This window comes from Helicoverpa zea, chromosome 5 (assembly GCF_022581195.2).
Source record: "Helicoverpa zea isolate HzStark_Cry1AcR chromosome 5, ilHelZeax1.1, whole genome shotgun sequence".
In the NCBI taxonomy this organism is placed as follows: domain Eukaryota; kingdom Metazoa; phylum Arthropoda; class Insecta; order Lepidoptera; family Noctuidae; genus Helicoverpa; species Helicoverpa zea.
The window spans coordinates 9423688-9447931 of NC_061456.1; the positions used below are offsets into that span (position 1 = coordinate 9423688).

The following is a 24244-nucleotide window of genomic DNA, read 5'->3' on the forward strand; positions in this document are numbered from 1 at the left end:
TTGGTTTATTTCTGTATAAAAACCTATATTTAGAAATAAATGTTGTTTACAATAACATGTTATATTGGCATAGTGCTGTGCAGTTGTCATAATAGAATCGATATAATATCCACTTAATAAGTCTGCTTTTACAAATTTTAACATCAGAACTTACTGTCCCTAAGACACTGAGCCCTCAGAGTTGTGTATTATTTTCAACAAAACATCAGTTAAAAACATTTTGATTAAAAAGGCGTATTATAAAATTCAGGATTTTAAAGACATATTTTATTGAAAATAATATGTTATTTTTTATTTTCACATGATGCTTCTACGGCGACCACGGGCACGGCAGTGCTTCCGCACAGACGAGCAAATCGGAATGCAAGTTTCAATATTTGCTTGAGAACTTAGTTACCGAGTATAGATTTCGAATTGTATAAATATTTTTTTCTTAGCACTAAAATTGTTTTGTACAATCGATTAATACATAATTAGCTCCATTTGCATTATATAACTTTCTCATGAATAGCTTGAAAACGATTTTAAATTATTGTATTTTTTTTAAGAGAGTATTCCTTATGGCGTTTCTTGCGGATTCTTCTTCATAGGACCGAATCTTTGGCACCCTGCAACTATTCTGACGTGAAAGAACTTTCATAGGGCTATTTGAAATAATAAATATTTATTATACGAAATATTAAATATTACTTTGCCTGTTTTTTTTTTTTTCAAAGGTATCACCCTACTGAAATGACTCCTCCCATTTGGTTGATGTTGTTGAGGTTATTAGTATCAGTGAAGTTAATGTGATAGTTAGTTCTATGACGAAGAGATTATTTATACTCGGTTATTTTTATGCACCCAGTAAGACTCGTACATACTTCTAACTAGAATACAATATCGATATTTGTTGAATCCGGTAGCGGTACAACCCTAGTAATGGCAGCCATTTTAGTTACGACTGCAGACTGACAGTAGGTGTGCACGTTTTTTTCGTGACATTTCCTGTCCCTATAGTTATATGTCAATGTTGTGGAAGGGCCACAAACGTCAGTTTGCCTTCTGTGCATCTTCCGTGTAACGGAAAAAGCAACGTGGAACATTATTTTTTGTAACAAAATTAAACGCAAAATAAAATAACGCTTATCATTTTTATATTGAATGTAATATTATTATATCTTTTCAAAAAAGCCAAGTTCTTCAGATTCATCATTTTCATTCATTGTTAGATACATGCAGTCAGTATTATCTTACCTTTATGATGATGACTTCACGACACGATCTTGCATTCACAAAGATAGCTGTAATTTTTTGTTCCATTTAGTTAGACTGACAGAAATATATTAATATGCAAAAGTTTTATCTCCAAACTGTTATATTGTCTTCTGCTTAAAATATGCCATACCCGATCTTAAGACTTTTTAATTTTTAGTAATGCATGTACCATGCTGTAACAAACCTTAACTGCCAAGTACTGAGCTGGCAAATATTTATAGCTTTCTTTAAAACGTGCCTAATCGTGACAATCGGAATCGGAACATTGATCTCATTGATAAAATTCCAAAAACGGTTTTTAGAATTCTAAAGAACTAAAAATAGATAAATCCCAGTAAGTAGACAACATTTTGTCATCAATAAACATTATTTTCCGGTTTCAATTTACTTTAGTTTATAATCAATGTTGCGGACTCTGGCTATTAACCTTAGAATAAAATGCCGGCGGCCTCTTATTGCTGATTCATTTATTAGTAAACACTGCAGACGCACGTCGACATTGGAAATTGAGGTTCAAAACACGACGCCAGTAAAAAAAGTTAAGGGTCAGTAGCCACAAGAAAATTCCGATTATTATTTCAAGTTGTCAACTCTTCAAAACAACCCTCTCAAGTTCAAATTGTTGCTCATTTTTGTATTTTTTTATTTATAGCAATGGCTGAAGACAGATCTCACTTTCTGCTACCCAATAACCAAAAATTTGTAGAATTGGATAGTTCTCAGGCATTTAATAAACTGACGGACAAAGAAAAACTTTACGCTCATTATTTGAGTCAGGTATGTTTGTATTTTTTTTGGTTATGTTATATCGAAAGTTGTTTTAATATTTTTTTTAAACTAATAACTATAATAAACATCAGTTAATTTCATCAATACATATTTATGCAAGCAAGTTTGGCTTTACCAGAAAATGTATTAAAAATATTCTAACAAAAGGTTAAATATTGACATTTTATTAGTAATTTTAAAAGGTTACTTGACATCACACCACCTCGCTAATATTATTAAGTGGAAAAGTTTGTTCATGTTTTCACTGAGCTGAGTGGATTTTGATAAAACTTAACATTACATTTTATGCAGTTGCAGGAAATGGTTCCAATAGTCCAACCTCTGTTGTTACTGTTACTGTTACTGTTACAGCCTTTTTATCGTCCCACTGCTGGGCACAGGCCTCCTCTCACATGGAGAAGGATCGAAGGAAGGTCCAACCTCTAGTGGAAGCTATTAATAATAAGAAAAATGTACTTAACCATGTATATGTATGTATATTACAGGCAGCATGGCACGGTGGACTTATAGTTCTTATGCAGACCAGTCCCGAGTCTCCGAAGATATTTTCTTTGCTGCATCGTATTTTTGCTAATGAGTCCTTGTTATGCCTCAGAGAGAGTGTCCGTCAACAGGGTGTTAGCAATGATGATTTTCAGGTGAGATGTTTTAACTATTATTTTAATGTCCTATTTAATTTATATGGATTTTTTTTTATTTTATATTTATTTTTTCATTAAAATTTGCTTACATTACTTTAAAAAATTGTCCATCTACTCTTATACCTAAAATAATTTTCCTATTGGCCATGATAATTAAATAGAACAGATAACCTTAACCACATCCTTGTAGTAAAAACACACTTATCTATTTACTATTTTGTGGTTAGCAATAAACAAATTAATATTTGTGGTTTTCAGGCATTTTTGGTGTACGCTGGTGGTATTTTTGCTAACAGTGGTAACTACAAAGGTTTTGGTGATACCAAGTTCATTCCGAATTTACCGAAAGGATCTTTTGAGCTTATTGTGAAGGCGTCCAAAGCTTATGATGAAGACCCTCAGCACATTATGAAGCTTTGGCAACAAGCTTCCAACTTTATTTACAGCATTGCTCCAAGGCTTACACGTCTCGGCTTATGCGATAAGGTCAGTGTGTGTCTACAGGAATATGAAAACAAATATTTGGAAATGTACCAAATATTTGGAAATGTACCAAATATTTGTTTGTTTTATCATCTTTTAATTTTTCAGCTGCAAATGCATTTTTTTCTTGCAAAGAATTATTTAAATGTACTGTACCTCTTTATTTACTTAGGATATTTCACAGCCGTAATGAAACTTTGAATGGAATTATAGAGTATATTTAGAATCCTGCTATAAAATAGCTAGTATGTTTTTAGGGTGTAACAACATACTTTTCAAGCAATGTGACAGAAGAAGATTCCAACTTAGTGAATGATTGGATGAAAACGAAATTAATTGAAGCATACATTTGCCGCACATTCAAAACAACTGCTGAGGATGGCTGTAAGTAAAAAACACAGTAATTTATTATGTATAATAAAACAGTAATAACAGTAAATAACACTGTTTATTAGGTTTTTACGTAAGCACTAGGTATTCTTACAACGGGAGTGATCATAATTCATATTATTTTTATACTTGCATAAATCTTGTTGTACAAAAAGACCTACAATGTAAATTACAAAACCTGAATAATTAATGACCCATTCCTACCAATTTTGAAACCTTATGTTGTTTGTATGGTTGACAAATTGTATGCACATGCATGTGTATACATATAATCTAGACTTGAATCTGTTTTAGTTTTTTTTTTTTTTGTTAGTAGGCTGTAAAATGACGGCTGATTGCGAATGTGTTGTAGACTATTCTTTTTCCCGAATCCATACTCATTAGCAAAAGCATACTTGTTTTATTGTTATTATTGTTTGTTTACACCTTCACAATAAAAGAGCTGAAGCGTTTTAGATGTAATTTGGTCTTAAGCGTAGAGAAAATCATCTTCGATTTTCATCAATAATAAATATCTGGACATCTTTCACACGCGGTCCGTTAACCCCGTAATAATCATTATTTCATCAAAGTTTTCTCAAAAGAGCACAAACACGCTCGCGTAAATCGAATCGAGGACCATATGTTCGACAGCCCATGGTTCCCTATGCGCCACCGGGTCGTCCAATCATCAAAGTTAAAGTCGACCATTAAGTAAAATTAAAACTTACACCTTCAAAATAATTTGTTACAGTACCATTATACACCATACACTTAGCCAGCGTAAACACTGATGCCAAACCGCCTCTCACCATGGAAAAGGAAAAATACAAGGGGGCATACTTCCAAGTGACCCGTGGAGACTACTCGCCTCTTCTGAAGTTGGTTAATGATAACCTCACGATGGCTCGCGAGTATGCCGCTAATGATAATGAGAGGAACATGCTGGAACATTATGTTAAGAGCTTCAAGGAAGGAGATTTGAGTGAGCATAAGGAAGGCAGCCGTTATTGGATCAAGGATAAGGGACCAATAATTGAAACGTGAGAATTTACTTCTAATTAAATCTTATATCTAAACCTAATATTCTTCATAGACAGCTCATTTCATTTTACATTTGAGTTTCATGTGTTTGCAAAAGTGCCTTCTTTATGTATGTTTTGGATATCGAACTTAAGCCTTTGAGCTTTGATCGTATGTAAATGTTTCTCTTAATATTTTCACTCATCCGCAGATATCAAGGTTTTATTGAAACCTACCGCGACCCGAGCGGTCAGCGCGGTGAATTCGAAGGTTTTGTAGCGATGGTCAATAAGGAAATGTCGAAGAAATTCGGTGACCTCGTCGATGGAGCTGAACGGTTCATCAAACTGCTGCCTTGGGGCAAGGACTTAGAAAAGGACACATTCCTTAGACCCGATTTCACTAGTTTGGATGTACTTACTTTCTCTGGAAGTGGCATCCCGGCTGGCATCAACATTCCTAATTGTACGTACCCTCATAAAAGAGTAAATAATGCTTATAATTGCTTTGAATAGACTTTCTATTTTTTCAATCTATCTTAATAATTTAGTAAATATGAAATTTATGTCTTCACGCTAAAACCGTCAAACTTTGTCCTAGTACCAAAAATTGATTCCAAAACGTGTGAAACCGGGAGAAATAGCTAGTCCTTTTTAGGAATATTTGCTAGTTAAGCTTAAAAGCCATTTCTATTTCATAAAAAAAAAAACTCGGATATTCATAACTCGTGTAATTTCAGATGACGAGATTCGTCAAAACGAAGGCTTCAAGAACGTGTCCCTAGGTAACGTGATCCCGGCCGCGTACAAGGAGTCCGTCATTCCGTTTCTGTCCGACAGCGATAAGCAACTGCTAGAGAAATACAGGGTCGCTTCTTTTGAAGTAAGTTTTACGAATATTTTCATTTTTTTTTAATTTGAGTCATAGGTTTCACATTGGTTTAGTTTTACTCAGGTCATCATCATCCTCCGAGCCTTTTTCCCAACCACGTTGGGGTCGGCTTCCAGTCTAACCGGATTCAGCCGAGTACCAGTGCTTTACAGGAAACGACTGCCTATCTGACCTCCTCAACCTAGTTACCCGGGCAACCCGATACCCCTTGGTTAGACTGGAGTCAGACTTACTGGCCCTGACTACCCGTGACGACTGCCAAGGATGTTCAATGACAGCCGGGACCTACAGGTTAACGTGTCATCCGAAACACAGTCAATGGTGTCTAAGATTTACTTAGAAAGTACATACAAACTTAGAAAAGTTGCATTGGTACTTACCTGACCTGGGATCGAACCTGCGCGAAAAATTAGTTTTACTCAGGTATTCTAGCCTATTTCTTTTTATCCTTTTTTGTCTTAAATTGTAAAAATTATCTTATTATATCATTCAGAAACTATCTATTAGAAAATTTTATCGTCAATTACAATTCAGGGCAGGGTTTTACAGCGGGCTTTATCCCCTCAGATGTGTACCAAAGTAATCTTTCGCTATCAGAGTATATTTACAGAGTACCTCGAGTAAATATTAGGCATCTTAATAGATAACGCTTTCCCGTCCTGTTTGTTCAAGCTAAAACAGTAAATATGTAAAGTGTGCCTCAATCAAAACTCAACTCTATACAGTAGCATGTAAAGCTCAAATTTCTCCAACTAAGTTAAACCTTCACGCTTGCTGTAGCAGTACCAGTTGCTCTAAACGACTTGCTTACATTCAAAACTCAACTTTATGCAATAGAATATAAAGCTCAAATTGCTACAACTAAAATAAAAACTTCACGCTTTGTTATAACAGGTACAAGTAGGTCTACACGAATTGCTGGGCCACGGCAGCGGCAAACTGTTTGTGCAGAATGCTGACGGCACCTTCAACTTTAATAAGGAATCTGTCAAGAATCCGCTTACTGGTAAGACTGATTACAGAATTTTATGTCCTGAAAAAATCATGTGCTACTGAAGACTGTTTAAAGTCCTAACAAGATGTTAGTAAAAAAATACTTTTCATATGAACTTCCACTGTACTTACTCCATTTCCATAACTATATTTTTGAGATGACATACTTGTTAGGGAAAAAAGCCTTGTCTTTTGAAAAATAAAAAAAAAAAAAAAAACAAAAAAGCAACCTCGGACCTCGACATTTTGTACGCTCTCTAATGCAAAATCTACTGAATGTTTTTTTATGAAACTTGGCAGAAGTACCTAGCTTCACACGCAACACAGTATAACATATATCCCACCCAAAACAAAAATGTGAAAGGCTGCCAAGTTCGATAATATGGGAATGCTTCGCCTATAAAAGAAGTGAGATTTGAATAAGTACCAAGTTCTGTACACATACCTCAGTTAATAATAGTTACTTTTTAATGATGTTACTTAGCAAGTTTTCAGATTTTTACTTTACTTTGACTAAATACAAAACTTTGTAACGAATTTCAGATCGGTACGACCATTCGAAGATATATTATATAAATATAGATAAATTTACTTCGTTTTAGTTCCTTAGGGGTATACACCCTCATTATTTTGAAACTGACTCACACTTGGCCATTTTCAGATTTTTCCCTGTACCTTGACATAAAGACCTACCTCCATGCCAAATTTCAAGTCAATACGACCATTGGCGGTGGTCTAGGTTTTTGATGAGTGAGTCAGTCAGTGAGTCAGTGAGTGTATAGTAAAAATAGCGATTTTCTGACGTCAATATCTCAAGACCTACAATAGGTATATTAATGAAATTTTTGTATTTTAGATAAATGAGGGGGTCTCAACTGATACTAAAAATTTGATATGCGTAAATAAAATAGATTTTGAGTTATCGAGGGGGGTCGAATTTGGCCCGAAATGGTTCGTGTAATATAACTCACGGCCGGTGTGTCGCTTTTTTTTGCTCGAACTTGGCGGACACACTGCCGTGTGTCTAGATGGATTGCTACCCATATTTATCCAGGTGAAATCGCAGATGGTATTTTCATTGTAATATCCCTAATATGATAATCTCTCAGGTAAAGAGATCGAGTCATGGTATTCACCGGGCGAGACGTACGACAGCAAGTTCACAACGCTCGGCTCTGCGTTCGAAGAGTGCCGCGCCGAAGCCGTCGGACTATACCTGTCGCTGGTGCCAGAGATTTTGAAGTAAGTTGTTTACGTACAGTAGCATTTTCCTTTGCTTATTTTAAGTTACCTATTTGACTCTTTGCTCATGAGCTTTTTTTGATCAAACTTTTTCACTGTTGACTGTTGTAATTTTTCTTCCTACTCTATACTGTCTTACTGCTATGGGGCATATAAGGCGCCCAAGCTTATTGTGACCAATCCTTGAGGAAGCTATCCTAATATTCTCTTCAGAGCTTTGGTCTTTCTCTCGATCGCCATCAGACGACCAGTTCAAGCTCAAAGAGTTTATGCAAATTGGGCTGATAATCAGCACTTTTCGTACATCAAAACAAAAGACAGCCCCTAAAACACCCACCCCTCACCACTTCTTATATGTATATTTTTGCTAGAAAGATGAAGTGGCGTAATGCACTAACCAGTAGTTCCATAGTGTTATCAAAAAATACTTAACAACTTAATTTCTTGATATTCAGAATCTTCGGTTACGAGGGTCAAGAAGCGCAGGACGTGACATACGTGAACTGGCTCAGCCTGCTGTGGAACGGCGCCGCTAAAGCCACGGAAATGTACCAGCCTTCCACCAAGACCTGGCTACAGGTAAATACTATATAGTTTATTCCCATAATCTTTAAGCACATAATATTATTAACACTATTTCTTATTACTTATGGGTTTTGATTACTTCAGGAAATGTATGCAAGAATGCTGCTATATTAAAAATCTTATACGCTTTCAAAAATCATCATCGACAGATGTGTCAAGGAACCCGAACGCCTCAATATATCACTTGTAACTTATCATTTTGGTCACGCCCACCGCACGTATTTGACCTAGGAGAAGACGACTGACCTACCTATCTTATGGCATCGCCTCTCATTCCTTACTAACTTCCTACATTTTTGACACACCATATAAAATGCTTGTTATCTGCTCAGGCTCACGCCCGCGCTCGCTTCGTGCTGATGCGGCTGCTGGAGCTGGAGGGCGAGGGCATGCTCCGCATCGAGGAGACGGAGCCCGGCAAGAACTTGCAGCTCACGCTACAGCGGGATCAACTCGCTACTAAGGGCAAGAAGATTATAGGTACGTTGTTAGATTTCTTGACATTTAAGTGCATGACTGTTAAAAAATGATTGCCGCATCCAAAATACTCAATTCTTCATTAGCATTCCATATGGTATATAGGATACAGGTGGTACATTTTATAGTTTCGAGACAATATATTCAAGATTCAAAGGCATGAATATTTGAGTAATCTAATTATGTGATGATAGTCCATGAACCACTAAAGATAAACCCGTTATAGTTTTGCTCTAAACAGAACCCAGAAGATCTTACTCCTCCGTATCATTTTAATTAGACTTAATACGAATAAATTCTGTTGCAAGGGACTATTGTATTGGATATGTAATCTTATGCAACTTATTGTAATTTACATGTAACATTATCTATTGTGTTTCCCTAGGTGATTTCCTAGTACAACTTCAAACAATAAAGGCGACGGGTGACGTAGCAGCGGGAGAGAAATTGTTCGACAAGTACAGCCGCCTCGACGAGCCGTGGGGCCGCTGGCGGGACATCGTCCTGATTCACAAACAGCCGCGCAACATCTTCGTGCAGCCTAATACCTTCCTTATTAATAGCAACAAAGGTACGTTGAAACTTGTAAAAGGGCGTGTTATTTCTGATGAGAAATAATCAAATGATATATGGGAAATCCTCCCACTGTGGGTTAGCAGCGCTGAGGGAGTGTCAGACTCTTATTGACTACAACCGATCACGTTCCTTCGTAGGCCTTTTATGTAACAAGGCCGCGGTAACTCTTTCGAACAATCCCGCAGCCCCGGCAGGCGTTAGTCATGGCCTCAGAAGGACTGGTTATTATTTCCAACTAAAATGAACAATAAACTGAATGTTATTTGATATTCTACCGTGAAAAATCGCACTTATTTAATCTAGACAACTGTATATGCAATTTGTTATTTTGTATACCCTTTTTGGGTGACCCAAGTTTATCAAAATCGTATGTAATTCTCAAAACCTTCACATCACTAACATCCCTGTCATTCCAGGTGAAGAGATTGACCTGAAGCGCTACCCAGCCACTGCCGAGGGTATGATAGCATCCTGGGTGGAACGCTTCCCCAAAACAGACATCGACGACATTCTAGAACAGCTTGCAGAGAAGGACACCAAGTACTTCCAGGATCTCAAAGCCATTGCCAACGAATGAATAACATAAATTATCACTAACAATATTGTACTCGTACTGGTATAACTTTTAACATCAATTTTTAAATATACTCCCAAGTTATGTATTCATTTGTTGTTTTATTTAGCTAATCTATGTTGGGAAAAATCTGCAATATGCATCCAGTTGAATTAGAAGACAACCTCAGCACTTTGGGAAATATTATCTCATGCACTTAATTTCCCTCGAAGAGCTCGTGATTAAGTCAAAGCCGCGCGCATCGATCGGTCACGGAAGGACCATCTTGTCATAAATATATATATAAATTCTGTCTCGGAAGGCACGATAAATTGGTAAGTCATTTGAAAATTTTTTGAGTCGTTTAGCCACTCAAGCGTCCGAGGTGATAACAGTCACCAAAAAAATTCTTGCCTTAAGCGTCCATGGTGACTACAGTATCCGAACGACAACGTTCGGTTTAAACGTGTACAGCGCTATAGCCAGGTGGTATTAATATAGTTGATTGATACTAGATGGCGCGTTATTAAATTTGTCATCCGTGAGTTGTGATTTTTTCTGTGCAATGGCAACATTAAATTTATAAAAAAATATATTGAAGTGACAGTTCGTCGTTTTTGACAAGTGACTTTTTTGTGTGTGGAGCTCTTGACAAAAATGTGGTAAGTTTCTTGTTTTATACCTTATTTAGATTGTTATTTTATATCAAAATAAACGTGAAGAAATTTCCTTTACGAAATATGTATTATTACGACAATTTCAAAACGTTTACATAGTATAATTTAGGTGGAAAAGTTATACGATCACTACACGATCATCGTTTGATACTTTTCTATTGTTTACAGTGTATTCTAATTGGTTATTTTTGTTAAATAAATGCAAAATATACGAGAATCGTTCACTATTAGCACGTTAATGGCCATTTACAAACGAAATACATTGAGATGGGGTCTATAATGATTAAAATGTTAAGACGTTATTCATGATTTTAGTGTTGGTGAGCCGACTCCCCTTGGACTGTTCTACTTACAACGTAAATAATGGTTTGTTCACACGGAGCATTTTATGATCAATTTGGGAATGTTTTGTGGCTTTTGGCTTTGTTTATGTATCTACTTATAGGTGACGGCATGTTTATTTAGTTTTCGTTTTTCAATATCAAAGATAGAAAAATACCTAAAATTACAGTTTTACAGTGTATTTATTTTACTGTAATACCAATAACCGCTTTCTTTTTTTCTATTTAACATAATAAAAAATTATATGTAATAAAATTATATAAAAGTAAACATGTTTGCTCTATAAACATACCGAACAGTAATATGCGTGTTTCATTAAAACAACGTCGTCGTGTGAACACGCTATTAGCCGGGCGGCCATCTTGTCACATTTTTACGTCGCCCGAGGCCCAGTGACCGCTTGAGAAACACTTAACTTTGTCTATTTTTTCATGACAGAAAACTAATTACTTATATTAAGATATTGGTATCATTTTAAAGAGTATATCCTGTACTAATATAATAAAAAAACATTGTTACCAGTAATCACTATATTTTTCTTATAAAACTCGGAATAAAAAAAAATTACGATATTTTTTTTGATATCCTCAACTTTATACTTTATTATCATCCTATAATATTAATTAAAGTAATTTACTTTTATTCAAATTAAATTTTACATTCTTTTAGCTTTCCGTGAGTATTTTTTATTCGAATCTAGCTATTGTAGTTTTTCAGTAGTAATCGTTTTTGTTGAGAGAGTCTCGCTTGGTCGTAAAAAAGCAATTGACATTTCATGCGCGGACAGGTGGGCCGAGAATCACTGCGCGGCTTGGACGCTTGAGTGGTTAGGGTAGCCAGACAGTCTGGCTCGCACCATGGAAAACACATTGTTGGAAAAAGGCTAGACTTGGCACTTACTTTCCCTCGGGAGCAGATGTGACAAGGTCATCCCAGGTCAGGCAAGTACCAATGCAACTTTTCTAAGTTTGTATGTACTTTCTAAGTATATCTTAGACACCATTGACTGTGTTTCGGATGGCACGTTAAACTGTAGGTCCCGGCTGTCATTAAACATCCTTGGCAGTCGTTACGGGTAGTCAGAAGCCAGTAAGTCTGACACCAGTCTAACCAAGGGGTATCGGGTTGCCCAGGTAACTGGGTTGAGGAGGTCAGATAGGCAGTCGCTTCTTGTAAAGCACTGGTACTCAGCTGAATCCGGTTAGACTGGAAGCCGACCCCAACATGATTGGGAAAAAGGCTCGGAGGATGATGGGAGCAGATGTGACAACGAACAGATATTAATATCCTCTTTTGTTAAGGTGTATCAGTTCCTTTAGTTGGATGATTCAGTCATTAAAAAAGGGATGAGGGATATTTATTAGTGTCAAATAACAAAAACACATATTTTAACTATATAATTTATTCACATTCAATACAAAACGTGTGTGATAGTAAATAATATCAATCGTAAGAATCACAGTTCCAATGTCACCGAGGCAACTGTGACTTTAAAGAGATATATTAAAAATCACCACACACCAATAAATAATTTTCAATTCTAATAAAAAATAATAAATAGATTCGAAATTACGAAGATGAACGGATTTGCATAAAATTATTGCTTTTTAACACCACTGTAATCTAGCCACTTCATAACTTGTACAGCAAAGAAAGAATAAGAAACGAGTAGCGCTACAACGCGACGTCGTATACAATACTAGTTGAATGGAACAAAACACCAGCAGCTTACAATCATATGTATTTAAAACTGAAAACGCTATTGCTAAAAATATACACGTTTTGTGTGAGTCTATAACACGTCCGGTCTATAAATAGTTATCCCTAATGAAATCGTCTAAGCACCATTCTATTCGATTACTGTTACGTCGTGACTTAGCATTCAATACTATAATGATTATGATAAATATTTAAACTTAAATTGACTTAGGGTCACATAAAAAAAATGTAAATTGATAGTAACTAAGAAAAATTATAGTTAATAATGTTGAGTAAAACGTATTTGTGCAAACACACTCTAAAAATTTGTGTCATTTTATATCTTTCAATAAAATGGACTATATCAAATCCAGTCACTTATGTTTTATAAAGGCACATAAGAATCAATTTACAATAAACACTTAACAAAAAGTCCACTCTTTGCAAAATATATTATGTATTACACTTCAATAGTAAATAGTAGTTAACAGTAACAAAATCTGTTCAGCTCGGTAAGCTGTGTCAAACGCGCAGTGTCACCGCGCTTTGGAGAAAGCCAACAAAGTACATACAAAACAATATTTAATATATCTGTTGCAATTTGATGAGTCTGTGTGACACTAGCTACAACCTATCTATAATTTATTTGATTTGATAGTCCGAATAACTCGGCAACGTTAAAGTAACTTCAACTCTAATGTTTGCAAGAATTTTAGAATACTTTCAATTTAGTGAGAGATTCATTGCAATAAGTATTACCTAAATTTGCCACTAAAGACAGTCTTCTGTCGGTGATGAGATTCTTTTAATTTACATGAAATCTAAAAACACGTGAGTATATACTACGTTTGGCAAGAGTATCGATATAGCCTCGATTAGATCAACACTAATTAAAGACTCTAATGACGTTGTAAATAAGTGATAACAACAAAACAAAGAAAGCATCAAGTTCCGTCAGATACTACACCTACAGTGTCTGCGCAATAAGTTTGCAAGTTAATTGTCAAAATGCTTATATAAATCACAAAATCAAGTTATATCCTGCACAATCAATAATTCCTCTCAGTCAACTTTCTCAGAGCATTCTGCACTGTCGCCTTCGCGGTCGCCTTTCGGTGAGATATTGGATCTGAAACATGACGCTCACGTTACGTGCCTGCCGAACATACCTCGCGGACGATTACTGCTTCTTGTATTGCTCTGTGATGTGTCAATAGTATGATAATAGTGCATATTATTGTACTTCAGATATTAATTCTACTGTCAAATGATTCTGAACGTTAAAATGATTTTTGATAGCTGTCGTGATTCTGTTTATTGAGTTCTCTACGAGCAATATCATTTTTGATTCATTAAAAGTGATTATTAGAACTACTATCTACATTTGGAGGCACTCTAATATTTTACATATTTCACAAAACTTCCTTGTTTGCTTATGTATAGGATGTAAAACTTTTTTTAAAGCATTAGTGCTATAAACTTTAATCGAAAGCGTGAAGCGTGCACATAATAAAATCGTATTATCTTTCACTTTGGGAAAGTTATTAAAATTATTTACGTGACATGTAAGTACAAAATTATACACACCTTGGCAGTGTTTCCTTCTCAGCGTCAGGTTTCCTAGTCACGCTGATTGATATCTTTTTTCTTTGCCTTATTTTTTCCAATATGTTTTCAGGGCTCGGTTCTTTTTCGCTCTCTTTTAGAATAATGGCAGAGTTGCGAGTGGTTCTTTTGGGTCTATAGGTGGCATAGTTACCAGGTGAATACATTGATATGGTTCTGTTGTATTTGTGCGGATCTCTCAGAGAGTGAAGGAGACTGTTATCTTCAGTTCCGTCGGAGCTGTCTAAAAGCGATTTGGTTCTGGAGTACCTGTTCGCGCCGTACGTGGACGGTTGCTCATAATCTAGATAACTTCGGCTCCCCGGATATTTTCTAAAGTCGTTGCGATCGAGAGATCTGTATGTATCAATTTTATCATTCAGTCCATAGTTTTCAAACCTTAAGTTAGTCCTAGTATTAACAGGCAGATCGGTTAAAAGAGATCTATAGCGTTCCGTGGACGGCGACAAGTCAGAGGAGACGGAGAGGCCCGGGGATAGCGGGGACACGTCGTACGTGAGCGGCGACGTGGGCGACACGTCGTACTTGGTGTCCGTCGGCTGCGAGTGTATCCTGGCGACCGGGTCATACTCGGCCGCTCCAGGGCCCACTAAACTACTCTTTCGTCGTTGCTTCTTTTCGTTGAATCTAGAATAAAAGCTTTTCCTACGTATTCTATCGACAATGTCTTCTTTCTCAGGCGTGGTGGAATCGTGGCTTCGCAGGTTTACTGTGGTATTCTCTGAAGGTGACAGGGGATTTCTGTCGGAAAATCTATTGTCAGCACTTATGTCAGACTTTAGCTCGGAGTTTGAAATAGTTGACCTACTTCTCGACCGACTACGGCTCTGTGCTTCATTGTTATCAATATGTACGCTACTATCTATTAGTGTGGGATTCTTTTCTAGGATATCTTTCTTTTCTGGAATATCTTTCTTTTCAGTCTCACCATCAACAGAGGAAATATTCATAATTTGGGGTTCTATCACAGGATTAGTAGGAACTATTTTCTTAACTCTTGGCAATCTAGAGAAATCTAATTTTAAACTGTTTCTAATGTTCTTTGATTCGTTTTCTTTTTTAGACGCTGGCTGATCGTCCTTATCTATGGACAAAGTGGACACACTGTCACTAGAAGTTCTATCGTATTTATTTTTACGTCCAAGACCATTAAGGAGCAGTGATGTCGGTCTACGAGGTTTATCTTTGTCAAGACTGTCCACACTCGGTTCAATATTAGATTCAGTTTTATAATTAGATTCAGTACTCTCTTTTTGTTCTGTAACTCTTTCGCATTGTGGTTTTTCAACTATCGGCTTTGATCTTTCCTTGGGTTCAAACTTTTTAAAGAGTCCTAATACTTTTGAAACGGTGGTTTTGTTCTGAGGTGCATTTTGTGTTTCTAGAGCGGCGACATCAGTCAATGTGACTGCTCTTTTAATGAGATTCGATTCGGTTGTAGGCTCTACGTTGACAGGCACTGATTGCTCTCGTTGCAATCTGCTTAACTTAGAACTATCTTTTTTCGGTTCATTTCTTACATTACTATTTTCAGCCCCCTTCTCTGGGGAGCTAGATTTATTAGACGCAAACTTTTCTAATTTATGACCTATTGATTGCAAAACAGATTTCTTTTTCGTCACTGTTGTTGACTTCGAACCATCGTCATCAGCGACCTTTTCTTTAATTTTTTTAGTTACTTTTTTCTTTTCAGCAGCTGCTTTAGCGTCACTAGTTTCTGAGTTATTGCCTAGATCAGTCTTAGATTTCGACGAAACTTTCCTAATAATCTTTTTCTTTACCGTTCCTTTCTTTTCAGTTTGATCTGTTTCACTGGTTTTTGTGATCGTTTCATCTTTTTTCGAAGACTGATCTGCTGCTGTATGTTTAGTGTCTCCGTTAGACGTAACTTTTACAACATCTACCGATGGTCCTCCATTAGCAACTGGTATACTGTTATCTGTTTTAACGTCCATTGTGTCAGACTTGTCATTGTCTCTGGGTTTGATTACACTGTACTTTTTCAAAGATAAAGTAGCGTCATTTGTTTTTATATCTGTTTCTGGTTTGGAATCGGCACTGTGTTCCAACTTGGTATTATTTTTTGCAGAGTCGGACTTTGTCACTTCGGGCTTTTTCTTAGGCAAAGTAATACTGAAACTTACTTCTATGTCAGATTTAATTTCGGGATTAATCACCTCATTCTTAGATGAAGAATCTTTAGTGTCATCCACTTTAACGCTACGATTGATATAAACTTTCTCTGGTGATGGACTGCTTGCAGGATAGCTTTTGGGCCTAATTAGTTTAGACTCCCTCGGTAAAGACCTCTCTTTACTGTCGTAATCTCTGCTAAACGAACTTTCAGGCAGCACGTTTTCACTAGGCTCGTCTATTGAATCTAAAGTTTTCACAGGGTAGCTTTTGGGGCGGATCAATCTGGAATCTTTGTTAGAAGCGTTTTCATCACTAGTAGTTTTTAATCTCGAGTTTTCTAAATTAGTGTAACGTTTCGAGTTCGACGTCGATGCGGACAAGTCCACTGCGGTTTCTTTGATGTTATCGAGGATCGGGAAAAATGGAGTGTTCGACCTACTACGTTCCTTGCCTGCGACTAATGAGTTAAGTCCGATGGGTGAAAGACATTTCTTAGGAGTGGTAATGTCGTCCCTGAACGCGGGCGGAGCGTCAGCTATGTCGGTGGGACTCTTTGCGGCCGCCGCTTCTTGCGATTTGTTTTTCTTTTCTCTGATCTCTCGCAATATTTTCTGGGTTTCCAGTTCTCTTTCTTTTCGTTGACGCTCGTAAAGATTCTCATCTGGTGGTGAATCGAAGAAATCGGAACGAAGGAACCTCGAGACGCGGCGGCGCGGTTTGTCGCCGCCGGGCGCGCGCAGCGAGTGCCGCCGCAGCCCCACGCCCGCCGCCGCGCTGCCGTACGACGACGCGTAGCTCGGCTCCGACGTGCCGCTGCCGCCGTCCGATCCGTACGACTCGTCAAGGGACAGCGTCCGCTCCGGGGTCAAGTATTTGCTCAACAGAGGCCGGTCGCGCGGCCGCAATACCGGTGACTCCCGAATCAGGGAAGTAGGTGACGGACACTCTACATCGACTGCGGCAAGCAGTGGAGTTACCTCCCGCGAGCTGGAGCGGCGTCGTGGCCGCGGTAATGTTGAATATTGCGGTGTGGTTATATCGATTGGGCTTTCTACTTTTGTTTCCATGAGAGGTTCGGGGGTGGCAGACGCGGCGGGTTCGGGGGTGGCAGATGCGGCGTGTTCGGAGGTGGCAGACGCGGCGGGTTCGGTAAGCGCGGCATGTTCAGAAGTCGCAGTCTGTTCGGCGGGCTCGGTAGTGGCGGCGGGCGCGTCGTGGTCGGCGGAGAGCGCGCGGGCGAGCGGCGCGGGCGGGGCGGGCGGGGCGGACGCGGGCGGGGCGGACGGGGCGGGCGCGGAGAGCGAGAGCGTGCGGCGCAGGCGCCTGGCGGCGGCGGGCGGCAGGTGCGCGAGCAGCTGGCGCTGCAGGCGGCGCGACAGCGCGGGCGTGAGGCCCGACAGCGCGCGCATCTCGCGCTCCGAGAACTCTATGGAGCTCAGGTCCAAGTCCGACAGGTCGAGTCCGCTTTCGACGTTCGATTCCGAATTTTGTTGGCCGGTACGGTGCTTACCGGTTTTCTTACTACTACCTGAAATTTAATCGAAAAACACACGTTTCGATCATGCAGAACGCTCGCTGTCATGGAGTATGTACAGTGCCGATATTGTAAATCTGATTTGCGTCCGCTCGTCGGTCGAATACGAAAGGGAAATACGAGCGGAATCTCCTTGGAATGTTAACATAGAGAATCTGACACAATAAAATTGACGGGGCCTCTTGTGCCCCAGTGAAACCACGAATGATGCAAACATCGATGCGATCAGTTAAAAGTTAATACATAACTACAAATACTAAATACTGACTAGTCAAATTAGGTCAAACGTTAAGCTTTAAGAATGCGAAAACAAATCACAAAAGAATGCATTAAAATGTTGCTTCTGTAGGGATAGTAATCGTTCAAATGCGTACTAAATTATGGCTTCAGCGATATATTTCACATAGTAGAGGCATCTCTATCTGATAAACAGCCGCGGCGCACGGTGCGGAACACAAAAACACATAAATGAAGAAATAAATATAGTTTAGTACCTATTCTTGTGTGGCGTTTGTGGCAGATTTGTGGTTGGCGCTGGTGCCGCTGTGAAGTGAAGATTTGGTCGGAGCATGCAGTGTAACGCGCAACCCAACTGCAACCACACCAACACAAGCTCACTACCGCTGCACTCCCTCCCCGGCCCACTAGCGCTAGTCTGGCTGCAGTCGGCTCGGCAGCCACATGACTAATGTGTCGCCCGACTTACAGTGCTACCACATCCACTATCTACACATTGATGCCATGAACACTCAAACAAATTAACTGTCAGGCTGCCTATTTTTTTTCCTTAAATTTAACTGTCACTGAAATTATCGGTAGCTTAAAATTGAAATAAAAGGAGAAAAATGATTAATCTACTTTATACAAAATAGTACTGCATTCGCACAAGAGATGCGACATGTGAAATGTTCTGTTCGTACATTTCATGCAATGCTACTGAAATAATTGAATTTATGATAATCGAGAGCAACGCAACATTTTCCTGCTAGTGTTAGCGGGTAGGAGAAAGTCAACACCTGCACAAAGAATGCAATTTGAATACAATAAATACACTACAATGCAAAAAAAGGTTAACTTTATTAATTAAAAAACAATGTTAAAGAACTCTAAATAACACAAGATATATGATAGACTATATGAGTTTGTGAGCTCAATTGTTGATTTATGGATAGTCTATCATATAATTAGGACATTGATGTTAATTGAAAAAAAAAAAACGTGGACGGTGGAAAACGTCGCGAATATCGGAGGCGATGGTTACAGTCGTTTGTTGGTGGCGTATATCGGAGGCTCTGTATGAGATGGTTTGAGAGTTAATTCATTTGTTTTAGTGAAGCTAGCTTTGTTGTGAGTGTCGGTGACCGTGCGAGGCGGCACTAACTACTGCGAGTTGCGGTGCAGACGTGACGCGACGACCTTATTGCGAAGGGAACTAGCTCGCATTTATCAACATCAATTACTGAGCAATAATCCTATTTATATTTTCTTCAAAACAATTTTAAACTTTGGGACAGTGTTCTTTGGTCGGGCCCAAAGTTGACGAGATGTTATACTCATACTAAGAAATTTCAAAAGCCGTTCCGTTGGTACTACGGTATGACGGCAATATGGTATCGTCATTATTTTGGGCACGAGTTGCAAATAACAGCCTTCGATTGTTATCCTTCAATCCCAGAATAACGGTGAATAGCTTCAGACGTACGTGTATTATGGATGCCACTAAAGGTGGATTTCGACAATCCATATATGGATTTTGACATTACTCATATGGGGCCCATAGACAGGATAGATAGATTATTAAAATCTGCAGTAAGCAGATACGCTGAAGAATTGTGAGATAACCTCTTTTGAGAATTGTTGTTGACAAATGCGAGTTGTTCCACAGATTTTTTGAACATGACATGAGCACAGAATACCCATGTAATGTAAAAAAATCTCTTCAGAATAAGGAGTTTCGAATGAATTGTCATGCTGCTATGCCAAACATACTGTGAAAATAACATAACATAAAGTGTTTTTTTACAAATAATTTTGAATAATTCGAATTATGCTAAGTGCAACAATTTAAATATTTGTGTTTTTGTGCAAGTTTATACTATTTAGTGGATACAAATTGTGACTGCTTAGATATTAATGAATTAAAATTTTGAATTTAGATACATTTTATACATCACATTTAGATTTTCTATAAAAAAGTAAAAATAATATTAAACATTCTGCAAAAAAATTGTATTTATAATAAATAACGAATGGCAAAATGCTAGATCAAAAAAAATTTTTTTTCAAAACAAAGCAAACTTTTTATTGAATTTTCTATTAAAAAAAATATATTAAAAATGTAGGTTTGTAGACCAACAAAGTGTGTGCAAGCCTCAGCTGTGCGAGATACCGGCAACGTTTTCCCCGTGCGCGGGAGCAAGCGGCAGGCTAGCGGACTCACCTCGCGGCTGCTGGCGCGGCTTGAACATCGACTCGAAGTCCGGCATGTCGCGGGAGCCCCAGCCCTCGCGTCTGTACCAGAGTAAATGTTATTATCTAAGAAATATAAGCTTCGATATGTATATTTGTTGTGTGTCTTTCAGAAAAATCCTTAAAATCTTTTGGATGCCGAAAAATGGTTTGGTCATGGCCAATGGCCACCTACTTCAACGTTAAAGATTAAGACGAACTCCTCATGAATTCAAGTAGTAGATCATAATTTCTTTAGGTAACAATTAGCATTGAAACTAAACAAAAAGAAATGTGTTCACAAAAGTCATTAAAAAACCCCCCAGAGAATACGTCCCCTGCCCCTGCACCATACTGTTCATAAGAGCGTACAGGATTTTGAACAGCGGCGTCTTGAAGCCCTAGACGCTAAACGCCAGCTCCAAAAATCCCGCCCTAAACCCTCCTATAACTACACTTACAATGCGCAAGGGCAACTCTACTGCGCTATTTGTGACCGCGTGTTCAAGGCAAAATTTGGTTTCGCTAGTCATGTACGAGCCCATGAACGAAACCAAACTGCCGATATATGCCAGGGTGTCGCCGTCGACGGAAACGTCTAGGAGGACATCATCATCACTTCAAACCGAGTATGATGCACATTGAATGCTAGATGATGCAATCAAAAAAGTGGTGATTTCCCCAGATGATGTGTCAATGTGTATATGTACTTCTAATGTTAACTTACGTCTCAGAAACACTTCGTTTACTTTCCACATATCTATGAGTGCTGCATGTAATGACAATAAAAAGTGTTATATTTTAATTAATTATTCGATTATAATCATGATCGTGTTACAGTGTTGTGTAGTTATTAAAGTGAAAGTATACTCACAATAGATTTCTCCTTGGTAAGTGGGGGCTGCATGCATAAAATTAACATTATTTTAGTCGGAAAATCACGATAAAAGAACATGCTAATATTTGACCACTTATATTCATTAAAGTATTGATTATATTTGGCAAATGATAGCGTTATTCATGATTGTTAATTTATTAAATTAAGTATGTATTGTTATAATCAAACTTAATGAATAGAAATGTTAACAATTTGAAAAAAATAGATTATAATTTTCAAAATGAAATCATTAGGTTAATCGTAATTTAAATTATCTTTTAAGAAAGTAAAAAGAAAATGGAAATCTGATAAAGCTGCCCATGAATGAAAAATGTCAAATTATTTATTATTTAATCAGCCTAATTTATTTATAAAATTTATCCTGTTTTATCAGGCTTTGCCAATCGAACTTAAATTTATTTATTTGTTAAGCTATTTAATTTTCTTAGATTTAATTAATTTAAATGTAATATTACCTGTTGAAGAACGGTGACTGTAAGTTGTTGAATAACGAGTGCTGGCTGAAGCCTGGCCCTTCCTCTCCGTTCAGGCGGTTCGTTAGTGCACGAACCTGAAACATTATACACACACATCTAATGAGTATCTTAAAAATTTCGCATAGAATGTCAAATCTACAATTGACATTTACGTCGCGGGCAAGTGAAACTTCTAACTTTAATGCCAGCTTAAAAAAATAGAGTACATATTTTGCCACAGCATTTAAACAACATTTAACCTTTTGTTTAAAATATATCTTCGATTGTTACATATATTTCAAAAAATCATTTTAATTTCTATGGTGTCTAGTGGTTGGTGTACATCTGATGCAAAGTGACGATCTTATTCTAGACTATCTTAAACTTACCCGATGTAACAGCGTCGAGAAGAGGTTCTCAGCAGTGAGGAGATGGAAGCCCTCATCTTCCTCGTCCTCCTCCCCCGAGCTGACGGACTCGGCGCGGGCGGCGCGGGACGGCCGCAGTCGGTGCATGTGAGCGTCTTCCTCTTCTTCTGATTCTCCACCGCTTACTAGACTGCTAAAGGAGAAATAAGTCAGTATTTAAGTGTGTTTTATTTTATCGACATTAGACATTAGTGAGAGTAACATTTAAGTAGTTTAGCACTATGTGATGTTTTACTTAAGTTCGATATCACGCCGCTATCGGGATGATGTTATTACGTTTGGCGCTGGCTATAGCGTATACCTGATGCGCCTGGGCTTGGCGGCGCGGTGCACGCGGCCGGTAGTGGCGTGTGTGTCGGGCTCCAGCGAGCGTTGGCGCGGCGTCACGTAGCCCTTGCCTTCCACCGCTATGGGGATGATGAACTCGCGAGCCGACTTCTTAATGGGCTCGCCCGGACTGCTGCATGCCTCGCTCGCGCTGCCGGATTCCGTTGATGCCAGCCGTCTGCGAAGTAACAAAAATGGTATGAAGTCATTTTATATTGCCTAACATAAGACAGGTACGATATAATTCTTCGCTAGTCTTTTGATTGTCACGACACATTGCGCGAATCGCTGAGCATTTTATTTTTGACATTATATTTACAATTCAGGACAGAGAAAAAATGACGTAGAAAATTGATTATTTTTTAATGTTTTTTTTTTCTACTGGTACTACATACCTGAGCGGCGTGAATCCTCTAGGCGCAGGCGTGGGGCCGGGCTTGGGCGGGGTCTGCACTTGCGGCGGCGGCTGCGCGGGCGGCGGCGGCGGGGAGGACGGGGAGTCGTCGCCAGCCACGGTGATGGGGATGATGCGCTCCACTGACACGCCTCGGGCACTGGGTGATACAATATAATGATTTATTGTAATAATATGTTAATGAATTTTTCCTTTTTACTGCCCTGTTCTTAATTTATTTGGAATCGATGCAATATGTTTTTCGCTTCCATTCTTCTCTATCAGCCGTTATACACATAATGTTTATAGCATTCACTCACTTTTTATTCATGTCCTCTTTTGGACATCCAATGAGTGGAATTGCATAATAAATTTGCGGTGACCTTTTCGTGTTTTACTCAGTAAAGCTTCATATTTTTCGATTTCTCAATCAGAGAAATATCATTGAGATTTCTACAGCTTATTAGAATTGATTTAGAGCCATAAACAAGTGATGCAAAATCTGTTGTTTGGCAAATAAGTTAAACCCCTGCTACTTAAAATGGCCGCCATTATAGGATTTAAGAAATCACATATACACATTCACAGATATGATTACAATGAGATAAAAATGTTGCTTTAGTATTAGTCACTGTTACAGCCTTTTTATCGTCCGGCTGGGCACAGGCCTCCTCTCACACGGAGAAGGATTGAGCATTAATCACGTATTAGTGATATTAGATATTATTATTGGTATGTCTCTTCTAGATCTCGGGACTACAGAGTCCCGGATTTTTGGGAGGCGAACGTGGGGCCGAAGCCAACACGCTGAAGCCCTTTTGAGACAACTTTAATGAAATGGTGACACAAAACCGACGATTATCCCTGTATACACTATAGAAATGTACCCAAGGACAATCCCCGGTTCTGTGCTAAACTATTGCTAACTATAAAACTACTTAGGCTATTGTGATGGGATGCTAGTGGACTAGGGATGGGAAGACTATGGGAACTATGGCACCTGCCGATAACAATGTTTGCACACGTAAAAATGGCAGGTGGAGACTTGCCAACTCACTTACTGGGCCCTCGGGAATCAGTCACTGAATAGCAACAAGAGGGCAACAGGTACATGAGCGGCTGAAGAGTGAGGATACCTCGGCGGACTTTAAACGCAGATCACGCGCTCCCTGTGGGTCCAGCATCACCGGCCCACTCGCCACTTACCACGAGGCACCTACCCTCCGAGCGGGCTGCTAACCCTACTCTAGCGACTCCACTCTGACCGGCCGGTGAAGGCAAGCCAAGAGGCGGGAGACCTCTCCCCCGTCATGCTTCACTCCCGGAGATGGGGGACAGTATACTCTCCCTGGAGCACTCAGATATATAGCCCCGCGGGGTCGCTACTCCCCGTCATCCGCCT

At 38.6% G+C, this 24244-nt stretch overlaps 2 protein-coding genes across 5 annotated transcripts in view; one reads left to right on the forward strand and one right to left on the reverse strand.

The window, feature by feature from the left end:
• Positions 1-1440: 1440 nt before the first annotated feature.
• On the forward strand, positions 1441-9989 carry LOC124630579 (dipeptidyl peptidase 3). Of its 2 annotated transcripts, none has more exons than XM_047164538.1 (14): positions 1441-1591; positions 1910-2034; positions 2532-2684; positions 2946-3173; positions 3428-3554; positions 4294-4582; positions 4774-5027; positions 5302-5444; positions 6348-6459; positions 7556-7688; positions 8144-8267; positions 8606-8753; positions 9136-9321; positions 9743-9989. In XM_047164538.1, exons 2-14 carry the CDS (start codon positions 1912-1914, stop codon positions 9901-9903), a joined length of 2181 nt encoding a protein of 726 aa, XP_047020494.1. In that variant the 5' UTR covers positions 1441-1591; positions 1910-1911; the 3' UTR covers positions 9904-9989. The 2 variants fall into 2 exon arrangements, with proteins under 2 accessions (XP_047020494.1, XP_047020493.1); XM_047164537.1 differs by lacking the exon at positions 1441-1591 and adding an exon at positions 1606-1802.
• Positions 9990-12284: 2295 nt separating this feature from the next.
• The window catches only part of LOC124630200, a 34359-nt gene continuing 22399 nt past the window's right edge, over positions 12285-24244 (reverse strand). The window contains exons 20-27 of one of the 3 annotated variants that reach the window (XM_047163942.1): positions 22844-23002; positions 22423-22626; positions 22083-22251; positions 21694-21788; positions 21215-21241; positions 20333-20403; positions 14184-17886; positions 12285-13725 (exon numbers count right to left, since the gene is read on the reverse strand). In XM_047163942.1, coding sequence (XP_047019898.1) covers positions 13659-13725; positions 14184-17886; positions 20333-20403; positions 21215-21241; positions 21694-21788; positions 22083-22251; positions 22423-22626; positions 22844-23002 — 4495 coding nt within the window. In that variant the 3' untranslated portion in view covers positions 12285-13658. Of the gene's footprint in view, positions 13726-14183; positions 17887-20332; positions 20404-21214; positions 21242-21693; positions 21789-22082; positions 22255-22422; positions 22627-22843; positions 23003-24244 lie in introns of all 3 variants that reach the window. The other 2 variants (XM_047163941.1, XM_047163943.1) reach the window with 2 other exon arrangements.